Here is a 14268-nt window from a genome sequence, read left to right on the forward strand (position 1 = left end):
TATTTCAGGTTGAACTTGGAAAACGTTGTGTATGGTAGTTCATTATTCCATTGGCTTACAACAAAGACATTTTGGAAAAGGGATTTCTGTCTACTGTGTCAATGGCAGAAAGTATTTTTCTATCGTAAATACACAAACAAACAAGCATTCCTGTCCGTTACGAGGAGGTTACCAAAATGTTGAGAGGAAATAAATAAATAAATAAATAAAAAACTGTTCGTGTCCGTAAAAAGGAAGAATACATGTATTTTTGCCGAACCAAAAAAGTCTCCGTATTATGGAGGTGTCCGTTAAGGGAGGTTTTTCTGTACTTTAATTTTATGTTGGTATAAGCATAGTTTGTTTCTTCACCCGAAGAGCAGTTCGTATATAAAGGTACTGCCTTCTATGTATGGCCATAAGTAAACCATTGTCCGCGGGAATTTGTGGAGAACACCCCTGATAACTAAAAGACCAGCCAGAACCCTTATTTCAAACAATTGATAGCCACTTGTCAACTCCACGTGGACTTAGTTGTCACAGTTTCAAACTCTGTCCTTTCAGTTAGTGATTAGAAGATTGCTGTCTAACATATATAGTTTTCTTTTTATATATATATATATATATATATATATATATATATATATATATATATATATATAATATGGCTTGAAAAATCCACTCTCCTGCTCGCCAGTATTTTTTTACATTTGGCGAGTAAAGTCACTGCAAGTAAAGTACATTTGGCGAGTATAACACCTCCGACTGCAAGATGGTCTGCCTAGTAGACTTTTTTGGCTGGCTAGTACTTGCAACCAAAATTTTTCTATATATATATATATATATATATCTGGGAAGAAAGAGCAGACACATTGAGTGCTAAGACATAGCAACCCCACAAATGCGGTCAAAAGACGGGTGAAGGAAGGAAGGAATACTGTTGTAAAATTCAGCATGGGAACTTGCCGAACTACACTCCTATTGAGTGAACACACGATAGATGAAAATACATATTATTGGTTTTAAAAAAAATAAAATATAATATTTTATAATAGAGACAAGTTACACTTTTGCAAGTTCTTAGAATTCTTTACGTTAGTAAATTTTATAATCTTTACCTGTTTGAGAGAATAGATCATGCACAGTTCACTTAAGTTTATTCTTTGTCCTTATTGGACTGTTCAATAGGTCATATCTAAGAGGACCAATAGAGCATATCTGGAGAACACTTTATGGTTCACGAACCATAGTTTGAGAAACACTGGTCTAAAGGAAAGCTGACACGACAACTAGTGAAAACACTGGGTGGTGAAGCTTATACACCGTATTCGACGGTATAATATAGAGCTATTACTGTAAGTTTTATAAGAGATGCCCAAAATTAAAAAATGGGTCTGTACAAGTTTTACAGTATAATGATACAGTGTGATATTTCTTTTCAGGAAAAAATGGATCAAATAACACCGAAAGAGGTGAAGATACTTGAGTCTGCGGAGGATATTCAGGAGCGGCGAGAGCAAGTCTTGAATCGCTATGGAGCATTCAAAGCCGAAGCTCGACATAAGAGGGAAAAGCTAGAAGATTCTCGACGATTTCAGGTATGTTCACTGATTTGTTCATATTATTAAAAAGAAAAAAAAAAACTCACTCAGAACATCCTGTACAGGATGTTACGAGTATAGAAGAGTTACAATATTGTAGGACTCTAATTTTAGACTGAATTCCTAAGTAGAAGAGGGGTAAGTGAGAGAGAGAAAAATGAACTAAATTTAACAACAGTCCTGTAACGTGTTGTGCTTTTCGGTAAACATCTTTGGTATGATAAAAAGGGAGAACCGTGTTCTTTTTGCAGAAGAAAAAATGCCGACGTTCTAATTGGCTCTGATGGCAGGCGCTAAAACTAAATAAATGAAAGAAATTAAGATGTGCTGCCCTCTATTGATAATGTAAATTCATATAATAGTCTTCTTGTAGTTTTATAAATTGAAATATTCATTTTGTAAATACATTTTTTTTTTAATACAGTGATTAAGTTAATTCCAATTTGTTAATATTTAGTTGTTGAAGAGAAAGCTTTCTTCTTTGATTTTGTATTCAGTTTATGTTCTGATCAATGTTTTGAACAAGTTTCGTCTTATACTCTCAAATAACTCGTGTGTATTTAACCAGATTTGAATTTTTCAGTTATACATTTTAAGTTTTTTAAATTACTAGTGAATGATTTCTTCAGAAAAGGATGTCAGAAGTGCGTTCCGACTTAGAAAGCCCTGAAGGGGAGCAAGTATTTTATCTATGAAATATTTAGATAATTCTTTGTACACTCACCAGCAAAAATATATGTAAACATATCATATTTTTGGTCAATATGAGTCGACTAAGTTTTATTTTAGTTTCTCTTTACCCTGGGATTCAACATTGTGAAATATATTCCAGGTTGTGAGTTTGTTCGTAACTTGACAGAACAAGTGATGATATATATATATATATATATATACGGGCGTCTATAGCGGGGACGAGGGGGCGCGTCCCTCAATATTTTGAAGTATAAAACATCCAATATTTTATTCTAATTTAATTTCTTTACTAACGACAGAATAACATATAACTGTTAAATAATAATTATTATATTCATTTGGGATTTAATATTCAGGCTGTGAAACGGTCATAATAGAGTTATTGATATACTTCAGGGGGTCCATAAAAGTAAGGAGAAAGTTAATAAATGGAACCGAAGGTAATAAACAAGTTGGGCTAGGTAGTACCATTTAAATTACTTTTCTTTGATTCTCCGCCCCCCAAATTTTACATGCCAGAAACGCCAGTTTTGCAGACTACTGAGTTAGTCACATCTTACGTTACGGTGACTAATTAATTGATAATCACTGGCAGATTACTTTTCATAATTGAAGTTTCCAATTGTACGGTTCTCGGCTAACGTGTATGCCGTACGTTCCAATACCATCCTTTAGTTATTTTTTCTTATCTTTTTTATTATTTTTTTATATTTTTAATTTTTTTTTTATTTCACTGTAACATCTGTCTTGTCCCTTAGAATACGATTTCTTGTCATTGTCTTTCCAGTACCTTTTCCGTTGCTTTGTTCGTTCTTTCTTTAGAACTTCTAATATTGTTTTCTCCCCGTATGTCTTCCTAATATTTCCTTGACAGGTTTTGTGTTCGGCGTAGATAATTTTCTTCATTATTCTCAGCACTTACATTTCGAAAGCCTCTGAGTGGCCCGCGTAGCGTAGTCGGCAACGCTGTCGACTTTGGTACGAGCACGGTCCCGGGTTCGATTCCTGGTGAGGACACCGGTCGGAAAGGTCAGCCATCCTGATTCGTGAATGGGTTTTTTCCTTGGTTTTCCTCATTCCCACGGGGCAAATGCCGCGATGGTACCTAACAAAAGTCAGCCCGCTTTCTTCCTTCCCCACTTCCCTGGGTAGTGTGATCGCCGAAAAATCTCATCTCTCATACATGCCGAAAGCCCAGGAATATAATTGCTGATTCGGAAATCTGTAACCGTCAGAAATACCCCGGTTTATTCTCCGTATACACAGTACTCATACAGGATTTATCTGACTGTCGTTATCTGACTGAATTGACTGTCGTGTCGGAGTGAAATAAACTTGCGGTGGAGGAATGTAGTGAGGTCTTAGTGATACATCGCAACCAAAAGTTAACCACGAGAGTGGGAGCGAGTGGAACGTGGGTCTAGTGGATCTCTGTGCATGTGACGTATCATGAGAAAAATACAGCAGTACGGTATCAAGTTTTATGTACGATTCGGAAAATCCGGGACAGAGAGTGTAGACACGTTGCGAACAGCCTTCGGGAACGAATGCTTACAAACAACACAGATTGTTGCGTGGCATAAGTTCTTCAAAAAAAAAAATATCAAGAGAGAATGTGCAGGACGGACAACGGAAGGTCGACCGTCCATGGCCAAAATGGGCTGAAGAAAGCTTGCATGAACAAATCGAAGTTCAAAACAATATTAGAGCTCACAAAGAGTTTGTCCCTCCTGGAACGACATTAAATATACATTTTTACGTGCAAGTGCTGTTAAGATTCCGTATCGTTCGTATCCGTCCCAAGGTCTCCGACAGCTGGATCCTTTAGATGTCAATGCGTCAAACCACAGTGCGTTGACAGCGAAGGAGTTTCTGATTAGCAACAATGCCAACTGCCATAGCCGCCCTGTAGTATCGACTTGTTCCTCTCCGACTTCTTTTTGTTTTCTTGGCTGAAAAGATTCATGAAAAGACACCAATTTGGGAGAGTTAGAAATAAATCAGTTTTACTTAAGAATTCAATATTAAAGTATCTTCTTGTGTTAAATCAGGGTGGCCACTCACCTGGAAAACCTGGAAAACCGGGAAAAGTCAGGGAATTTTTTAATTCTGGAAAAGTCAGGGAATTTTGATGAAAAACATGGAATTTTTACTCGGGAGAAAATTTACGTTCTGCTGTATTCCTAGCCATTTAGCCGGTTTATTTATATACAAAATAGCTTTGGTCGCTGGGGGCTTCGCCCCCAGATTTCTCCTTCCTTCCAGGTTTCGTTTATCTAGCTCTGCTGGTTTGGGCTGCGCATACTTTCTTCATATTCTTTTGTCGTTTAGTGCTGCCCATGAATTGAGCTGGAGCGAAATCGGGACCATTTTGTAATTAACACACTTGTTTAGTTCGATGGCTGCTTGATTTCCAGAATTCGCTCGGGGCTGCGCCCCTGCATCCCGTTTTGGTAGTCACGTGATTAATATAAAGGCTGAACGATAGTTGAGTATTTCTGCCGGAAGAGTTCCGAATGTGTGTCGAATTCCACAAAATATGTGGAATTTTGGTTAATGCGTGTATTTCTATGTGGAATCAAAAACTGTGTGGATTCCACATGCATTTGTACTCAGTGGCGGCAGTACTTTTTGCGCCACACGATTAATTGGCCATGCTTTTTTACAGATATTTGACCTTTTGACCACCAATTTGAAGTAATGGCATTCCCCTCCCCCTAGTTTTTACACCCAATTCCGCTACTGCATGTACTATTGTTCTAAAAAAAAATCAGCTTCAAACAAATTTTTCTGATTTCTTAAAAGCACATTTTAATAGTGCTCATTTACTTCAGTTCCGTTGTTTTGTTACACAATATTTCCCATCTATGTCGACCTGTTCCCCGGTTGCATAACCACCGCACGCCACTGCTGGCACGACAAAAGCTTTGGGACCCGGGCCTACCTAAAGTTGTTAATGCTGGCTTTCTAGACCGAAGTCCGCTACTTCTTAATACAGGTAGCTCCATAATTGTCCTCTCCATTCATTTGTGACGTCAAAGAACGATAGCATAACCTTGTACTGCAATATGACAGAGGTTGCTAATAAGCACACCTGGTGAAGGTATTGTATATTTGTTGTTAAATCCCGAGAAATATTTGATTGCAAATTAACGAATAATAAGTAGATAATGAGTAGAACAGTTTCTTGATTTGAATTTTGCAATTTTAAACCGATTTTATGTAAATTCTGTAATGGTGTTTTTCCAAGAAAATAAATTTAAGAATTATTGACTACTTATTTTTTAAACATATATTTGTTTAAAAAAGAAATGAAAATTTCAGTCAAGGGAGTTGAGGATTGTCGCAGGGTGCGGGCTCCACCTCCATTGGCGATTTCCTAGCTATGGGCCTGGATCAAAATAGGGTAAATGTGCCAGTCCTCGACCACCTAACTCATTTTCTTATGGTCCTTAATCGTTTTTCACTCAATGGAACAACATAGGAGGATGCAAGTAGCTCATATATGTTCCTAAAACTATATTTTATCTATACTTTATCCAAAACTGAGATAACTTATACCATTTATGTAATATTAGTCGGAGGAACACCAGTAACTGATTTCTTTTAGTGTTCGACCATTTTTCGTTAATGCTCGACCGCGTACTGTTTAGTCATCGACCACTACTCGATTAATGTGCTTTTAATTACAGTATGAAGGCTAAAGCATAACTTTACCAAACTAATAGCATCTGTAGGTGTTACATCATTAGTTTTTCGGGTATCACTTCGCATTTTCGCACAATAGTCGCTGATATTAAGTAATTTTGTGATAGTTTTGTCAAGAAAGGGACCACCAAATTCATTTAAGGTTCAGTGGAATGCAGCACCAAACATGCTTCGTCTTCTCTGGGTTGAAGGGGTATAAACCCCATCTTCTAAATTCGTTTTTAATTACTAATTGTGTTGCTACCTTGTATATCACTCTTTTAATTAGTGGTGCAGAAATAACACGTGTAACATTTTACTCAGTTTCCATGTAGAACTCTCGAAAACGATTTGAACACTGATACGTCGCAGGGTTGAAGAATATGTGTGCTGTTTGGTGGAAGGCAGTAGAGTACTATAGCATGGCTGGAACAAAAATTCGTTGACTTCCATTGCCAAGTGAGTCTTGTGGCTGTCGATTAGCAGAAGGACTGGTTTCTTAATAGAGGGATCATTCACCCAGTTTAGGAAGCCGTTTGCTATCCATTCGTAGTGTTTCACTTCGCATCCAGCCGCTATCTGACCTGACCTGCCTATGAAAATCTCTGAAGAAACTGCACTGATAACGTCCTTTAGAAGATCTCTTACAGGTATACGACCATCGGGGATACAATTTTTCTTGCTGCGGAAAAAGTGCAAAGCAGTGTTAATGTTTCTTTCTCATTGCCCTTCACCTCGTACATATATTTCCAGCTTTGGACCCGAACGCTTTTCTTGATTTGTGACACAGTTAAAAGCTGGATTCATCAGCATTAAATATTCGCTCAGAATCATTTAGAATACCACATTGTCCCGTTTCTTTCAAGTATTTCTCAAGCTCCGAAAACCACAAGCGAATGTTCCCCTCGGTTACAGCATATCGCGTTTTGTTCAAAGTTCAGGAACACGATTTGTGGGTGTCTCCTCAAGTAAGTGTAGTACGAGGTTTCACCGGCTCGATTGTCTTTGAACGGCGTTTTGGGTTTTTCTGAATCGACAATTTTTTAACACTGTTCAGAAGATCGTATTTTTTCTGTAGAAAGCCCTTTTGCTGATATTAAGGAGCAGTTTGCTAATCCCTCTCTCCTTTCTGTGTTAGGTATGGTTCTGAATCTATTTTTCGCTTTTTGGGACTGTGACCATGAAATTTATCCATCAGCGTTACCCGAGGAATTCCATAGATTACTGATGCCTTTCGTATGGAGCGCTTTTTTTTTCCGCGACAAGCCTCCAGACCTTTTTGTAGATCCTCGTTTGAATAAGCTGGCAGTTTAAGCTTAGGCCTATACTCACTCATTATCTCTGAAAGAAACAAAAATTCTTAAGGATATGCAAGGAAAACAGATTATTCCAGACGTAAGCTGATAGTTGCTATTCCGCTAACAATATTTGAATGCGTTCCACGACGAAGCGAGAATAGTGTAGTTCAGTATTAAACAAATTAGACCAAATATAATAAATTTATTATTCAAATGAAATGTCATACCCTAAGAGTGCCGTTAATTTTCCATGAAAATGTTGGGAAACTACATGAATATTCAGTTATTTGAATTTATTTTATGGCCTTTAGGCATCTACGGTTCCGACCGGGATAGGATGGGGGAGAGGATGTTAGAAGTTAGACGGCCAGGGTCTATTTTGAAGATACCATCCCAGCATTTCCCTGGTGTGACTGAGGAAAAACCCGAAAAAACTCAGTCAAGATGGTCGACCGCTGGGATCGAACCGAGGACCTTTCGAATGCTAAGTTCGAAATGCGAAAGTTCGTCTCAACCGAGACATTAAGCCTGAATGCTCCTCGAGCCAATTGGAGGTAATCCAATCCTGACAGGAACACAAACACAGAAATATCGAAGACAATTAAAATACCCTTGCTCTTGAGAGGGATTCGAACCCTCAATGGAATGCCTCTTCACCATTACCACTGAGCCACGGTCATTAGGTGAATATTCATGTATTAACGGTAAGACTCAGCAGATGATTATACAAATGTAAATTGATCACTGAATTAGTGTTTGAATCAAGAAATTCTGCGAGAAAATACAAACGCAAAGCATGGCCGGACACTGAGAAAGAAACAGCTAATTTTCGACCAGTACAAATGTATTACGAAAAGTAGTGGTCGAACACTAGTAAATGTTCTCGTATTCCATTATAACTTCAGAATTGGTAACTAGGAACTCATTTCATGCAGATGAATCGAAAGTTAGTCGTTATTGATATTTCTACAATTTTTCAGTGCTAGACCACCCTGTGGTCGAACACTAGTTAACAAAGAATATTTCATGAGTCAGTGTCCGACCACTACATTTTATTGATTTATTCTTCATACCTTACAGTTATCACTAAAATTTAATTACTAAAATGTGTTCTACAGTTCCATGTAACAGAATAATATGTGCATTTCTTACCTGGTGAGATAAAACTATGGAAAAGCACGAAAAACAGGGCGCTGTCGTTCCCATTTGCAACAGATTAAAGTTGTCGAAAATTCAGTGCGTCTTCCGTAGGCACATTTGATTGGCTATTACCGAATGCATGTGCAATATATTTTGACAGTATCTTTGTGATTGGTTCAGAACAAGCTGCAATTCAATTATAACGGAAAAGCATGCTTTTTTATCGGAAAATAAGCCTAATATATGGTTTTAAAGTGAAAAGTGGTCGGCAACTAGGGGGTGGTCGAAGACTGGCACAACCACCCTACCATGTTTTCGAGTATTTCTTTTTCTTAACACATGGACTTCTTTGCCGTATAACTCACATGATTTGTGTTTAATAATGGTTTACGGGTTTGCAGGGCCGGCGACAGGGGAGGGGGAATAGGGGACAAATGCCCGGGGGCCTGGAATCACAAAAGAATAATTAAAAGCAATAATTTTACTGGAATTTAGGGGTTCGTGTCCCTGAGTTGCCCAAGGTTCCTATATATACCAATTTTAGATCTCTCTAGAAATTTTCTGGAAAACCGGGAAAATTTCTGGAAAAGTCAGGGAAAAGTCAGGGAATTTTGAAATTCCAAATGAGTGGCCACCCTGTAAATGTTAATATTGTATTATCTAATTGAATCAGTCGTTTGAGAAACCCGACTTTTCTTTGAAACTCTTATTTTTCTCTTGGTTTCTGATGTTTCAGTAGCTATTACGGACACTTTCTATACATCACAGAAGTCGGGTTTCTCTTGAAATCGCTAGATTTACTCTTGCAGATTCTATTTAAATTGTAAAGTTAAAATAGATTTTTCTTGGACAAGTTGGGTTTCTCAAACGACTGATTCACTTTCGTTCCAACATAATAATGAATGTTATTTTTTTAAGTTAGTGTGAATTATAAAATAGGAAGTAGCACGCCTTGATCTAAGGGCGAGGCTGTACACTGATCACTCAATTAAATGTGCACCATCTGGCTGACAGGACTGTAGTGCCAGACTAACGGAAGCTCATCTTAATATTCCATCTATACACAAATGAATGAATCATTAATTATGTATTTCGGAAATGAAAGTCTTTTCTCAAATGCTAAAGTATGCACAATATCAAATCCTCACTTTTTCTTTATATCATTGATAAAAATCACTTTAAACTGCTAAGCTAAGTAGACACGAAAAAATTAAGTTTCTATTCAAATAACGAAATGCTTATAGTTTGGTTCGTGTAACATGCTAGAACTTTTGTAGTATTGCGCACGTTTATACATTATGTGGTAAATTTGTTCTTTGTTACAGTATTTCAAGCGAGATGCAGATGAGTTGGAATCCTGGATTTACGAAAAGCTCCAAGCAGCCTCTGATGAGAGCTACAGAGATCCTACCAACCTGCAGGTACGTCGATGTGTTTTGGATTTCACTGTTTCAAGTGGGGAACGTGTTCCAAGAATTTTATTTTATTATTTTTTTTTTTTAAAGAATTGTTGGATCAATGTTTTTTTTTAAAATCATATTCAAAATAACAGAATAAGAAATACATTTTGATTACGAAAATTATATACATAATGTGATATTTACTGATCTGATCGTAATAAAATCCTTAAATTTATTAGTTATTTAATGAGAGAAGAAATTTTGTTAATTTGCTTTTTATTCTACGTGTAATTACCGTATAATAATAGATTTCGTTATTTATGTGGAAGTTACTCTATATAAACCACATTAATGTTTCTTTGTGGTTTGAATTTCAGGCAAAAATCCAAAAACATCAAGCATTTGAGGCCGAAGTAGCCGCTCATAGTAATGCAATTGTAGTCTTAGACAACACAGGAATGGAAATGATCAACCAAGGACATTTTGCTTCAGAGATCATTCGCAAACGTCTCGGTGAGTTTTTGGGATATAAAATGTGCTATATGGGGACTTTTGGATATAAAATTATCACAAATATTTTATTTCTGAAAGAATTTCCTCATTAAAACACTCATATAGCAATCGACGCATACGTTTCAATGACCAAAATGGTCATCTTCACTGCGCTTGTAGAATCAAATATTCTGACAAGTGTCCTTTATTGTAGAAACAGTGTTAACCATTGGAGGAGGATCTGATGGAGAAACGTGTCCAGAATATGTAATTGTGCAAAATGAATAGAATCGTAAGGAACATGCACTGAGAATGATGACAAGTGGTCATTGAAACGTGTGCATCGAATTGTTATATTGATACTTAGATGTAGATTTTTACTGATTAATTGGTATGCAACCTATAACGCCATTGAGTAATTTTACTTTTGACTTCATACGAATTATTCTTTTTGGAAATTGATTATTCATATATTCATACTAATGTATGTCTTTTATGCTCATGCAAATATCACAGGAATATCCTTCACCTTTCCGGTCAATAATTATTAAAATAATGTGCAATCAAGTTTTTAGTTTTTTTATTTTTTTATTTTTTATTTATTTATTTATTTATTTATTTATTTATTTTTTTTTTTTGAAAAATTACTTTAAAAAAAGAACTACGTCTGAATGCATTTTAATTTTCAGAAAATGTATGTGTGAATGGGTTAAGTACGAAAATATATGAATTGAATAAATAACTAAATTTAAAAGAGAGAAAAAAAAAGCTTGTTTCGTATAAAGCTGAAGTTTATTTAAAAATTGCACTAATCCAGCAGAATTTTTAAGTAATAATAAACGTATGAGAATAAATCTTAAAAATTTTGGTAGGCGATAATAATTTATTATGCATATTAAACTACCAGTACTTCACTTTTATTGTGGTTTTTAACTTTAAACAAATGAACAAAAAGAAAGAAAAACTGAAGAATCAAGGAACTTTAACAGGACTGTTTATTTCATGAGCACGGTGAGTCCGAACTTGAAAGATACATTACATTATAAAATAAAATGCCATGCTTTGAAATTGGAGTATACGTTGAAAACTGTTGAGAGTTTTTACTAATGTCTTTACCACTTTTTCTTATATTTTCTAAATAAATCAGCAACAACAAACTATATTATAATATTGGAAAATGAGCCTGTAATACATACAGAATATTTCTAAGTAAGCTACTGTTTGTTTCAACACTTTTATTTATTAATTCGGTTGGTGCGATTTAAATGTCAAGCTGACGTAGTGCAGTTTTGAAGGCTAAAAAGTGAAAACTACAAAACGCGACTACTGAAAATGGTTTCAAGCTGCATCCACTCACGTTTGCTATCTCTCACCCAATGATTGGATTCCATGACTGTCAATAGTCTCTGACGCTCACGGTTTTTGGTGCGAGTGGTCCTGGGTTCGTTTCCTGGAAGGGACACTCGGTCGAAAAGGTGTAACAGCTTTTTCAGGCCAACTATTCTGAGATTTTTCTTGGTTTTTCTCATTAACACCAGGCAAATGCCGGGATAGTACCTAACATATAGGTCTTAGGCCGCTACATTCCTTTCTTCCTTGCCCCCTTCCCTGGATAGCATATTTGCAGAGGGACGTCATCCCTCATGTGTAATGGACTTAAGGCCATAGATGCCGGTAATATCCAGAAATATGTATAAATAAATAGATAATCCAAAACGATCGAGGTCTGGAGTCTGCGATGCAGAGAAGTCCTCAACCGCACGTTGCATCGGCCGGTCGTCAGGAAAGTTCTGCCCGGTCAAGAAATGATCGAAACGGCGGAAAACAGTCGATTAGTCGATTCAAAGATGTAAGGAGAACATAGTAGGTGAAGAAGGGTTTTATACTGCAGGTCATGGAGTGGCTCCACCGTCCTTTGAGATAAATATAAAGGATCCATTGTGATTTAAGTTCAGGACTCCAAGTCTGTTAACCATTGCTGAATGTTTGAAGACAAAATGACGGTACATTTCATGGAGTTCAGTGCAATCCGCATTGATGGTTTCGCCTTGACGGAGAAAGACGTGGATCACGTACATACCATATAGACACCATACCGGCCACACTACTTAGGAGTGGAAGGGTGTTTGTGAAAAGCATTGTGGACTTAGGTCACAACAATCCATTCCTGCCCTGACCGTTTACGTTATCGTAGCAGATTTTTTTTTTTAAAGTAGCATTCCAGTGCAGATAGCCTTCCCGGTTATTTCATATACCAGACGGAGAATTTCACAAATCTAGACGGTGATCGTGCTTCCAGTGTCAAATCGTGTCACCCGTGAGTCCTACTTCTTCATTTTACCAATTTTGCGCGGGGCGGCCGAGTGACAGTTGTATTATGTGTACATGCGATGACCACTTTTCCTAGGGACCATTTCCACTGTGTTTCTGATTAGCTATTCAGAACATTCTGTTTATCAGTGACCACATTTTAACGGCACGAAATTTTACAAACTAACGCCGTATGGTGTGGTCATTCACCACTCGTGGTCCAAGGGCGCTATTGATGGCTTTTCGAAGCTAGATGTGCATAATCTCTCAGTTCGATCTCATAACGGAAAATCAGTAGCAATGTTGATGTAGTTTTACACGATCCTGTTAAACCACACGGTGCCTCCTGTCTGACCGGGCAGGGCAGTCTCTTTTCTGAATATATACGGAGTTTGTGGCGTGGTACTTTCATCTCTCTTCATCGATTGGTTGCGTTATAGTGTATGTTTTTTTCATCAGACGTAAAACCAGACATCTCAACCGCAAACTTAATAGAAGTGAAATTTAGTGCTGTCAGTTATGTCAAAACCTGGGCATTCAAATTACCAGCCTATAATGAAAGATCAAGACTTCGTAATTTAGTTTAGAGCGATTTGTGTATATTACCTGGCTCACTTTCTGAATTTAAGGTAATATGTTTTGTAAAAATTACTTCTAAAATGCAGAAACAATAGTGAATATTTATATCCGATGTTTTATTTCCGTTGAACTCGTTTTTCAGGTTAATGTAGCTTAAACTACACCATTTAAAAGCTAGCGGACCCATAAAATTGTTCGGTAAAAACTCGTTACTGAATCCAAGTTCCATTCAATACAGATTTCATTGTAATACAAAATAACGGTACGCGTAGTGTGTAGTTAAGTCTTGGTATTAACCATGACTTGATATACTTACAGATGAACTTCACCGCTTATGGGAGCTGTTGCTCTCCAAACTGGCAGAGAAGGGAATGAAGCTGCAACAAGCCCAGTTTTTGGTACAGTTCCTTCGACAGTGTGATGAAGTCATGTTTTGGATCAATGACAAAGTAAGTATTAAAAAAAAAAAAAAAAAAAAGCGTAATCTTGTCTCTTGTGAAAACGATTTTCTCGTGTTTAGTCAGTATTGGCGGGGAGGGGGGAGATATATTAGAATGAAGGTACTGATTTTTTTTCTATATTTGTATCTCCAGAAAATAAACAGGGTAAGGAATATGTTAAAGCTAAAATGAGGTTAACAATAAGCTACTGACTAATATAAATGATGAAATTTCTGCGACGACCATAACACCACAATTTTAAGCAAAATGTATTTTACATAATATCTTCCTGGTTATTCTGTCCTACATATTTAAACATAAAATAAGCATATTTCTTGTCCGTATTTACCTTACGGAAACCCTTCCACAGTAAATTAATATATATTTTTTGTTTGAAAAATTGATTTTAAAAAAGAACGCAAATCCCATTTTTCACTATCCTTTTTTTCTTAATGTTTTGTTTTTGTGTTTAGTTTCCTAAATAGTGTTAGTTCTTAATGCACATTCTTGCGTCTTGTTAATTATCATTGCAAGAAGAAACTTAACAGGAAACTGTAGCCGCTCGAAAGGGACGATAATTTCAATAGAATAGAATACGTGTTAAATCGTGGCATGTAGATGCTCTCACCGCTTAATTATATTTATCACA

At 36.7% G+C, this 14268-nt stretch overlaps 1 protein-coding gene across 4 annotated transcripts in view; it reads left to right on the forward strand.

The window, feature by feature from the left end:
* alpha-Spec (alpha spectrin) overlaps positions 1 to 14268 on the forward strand; it is a 164881-nt gene that overhangs the window by 46248 nt on the left and 104365 nt on the right. For all 4 annotated transcript variants that reach the window (XM_081764258.1, XM_081764260.1, XM_081764261.1 and 1 more), the window contains 4 exons: positions 1422 to 1577; positions 9724 to 9819; positions 10176 to 10311; positions 13498 to 13628. In XM_081764258.1, coding sequence (XP_081620384.1) covers positions 1428 to 1577; positions 9724 to 9819; positions 10176 to 10311; positions 13498 to 13628 — 513 coding nt within the window. In that variant the 5' untranslated portion in view covers positions 1422 to 1427. Of the gene's footprint in view, positions 1 to 1421; positions 1578 to 9723; positions 9820 to 10175; positions 10312 to 13497; positions 13629 to 14268 lie in introns of those variants that run through there.

This window comes from Thermobia domestica, chromosome 7, assembly GCF_964235325.1.
Source record: "Thermobia domestica chromosome 7, izTheDome1.hap1.1, whole genome shotgun sequence".
Lineage (NCBI taxonomy): Eukaryota > Metazoa > Arthropoda > Insecta > Zygentoma > Lepismatidae > Thermobia > Thermobia domestica.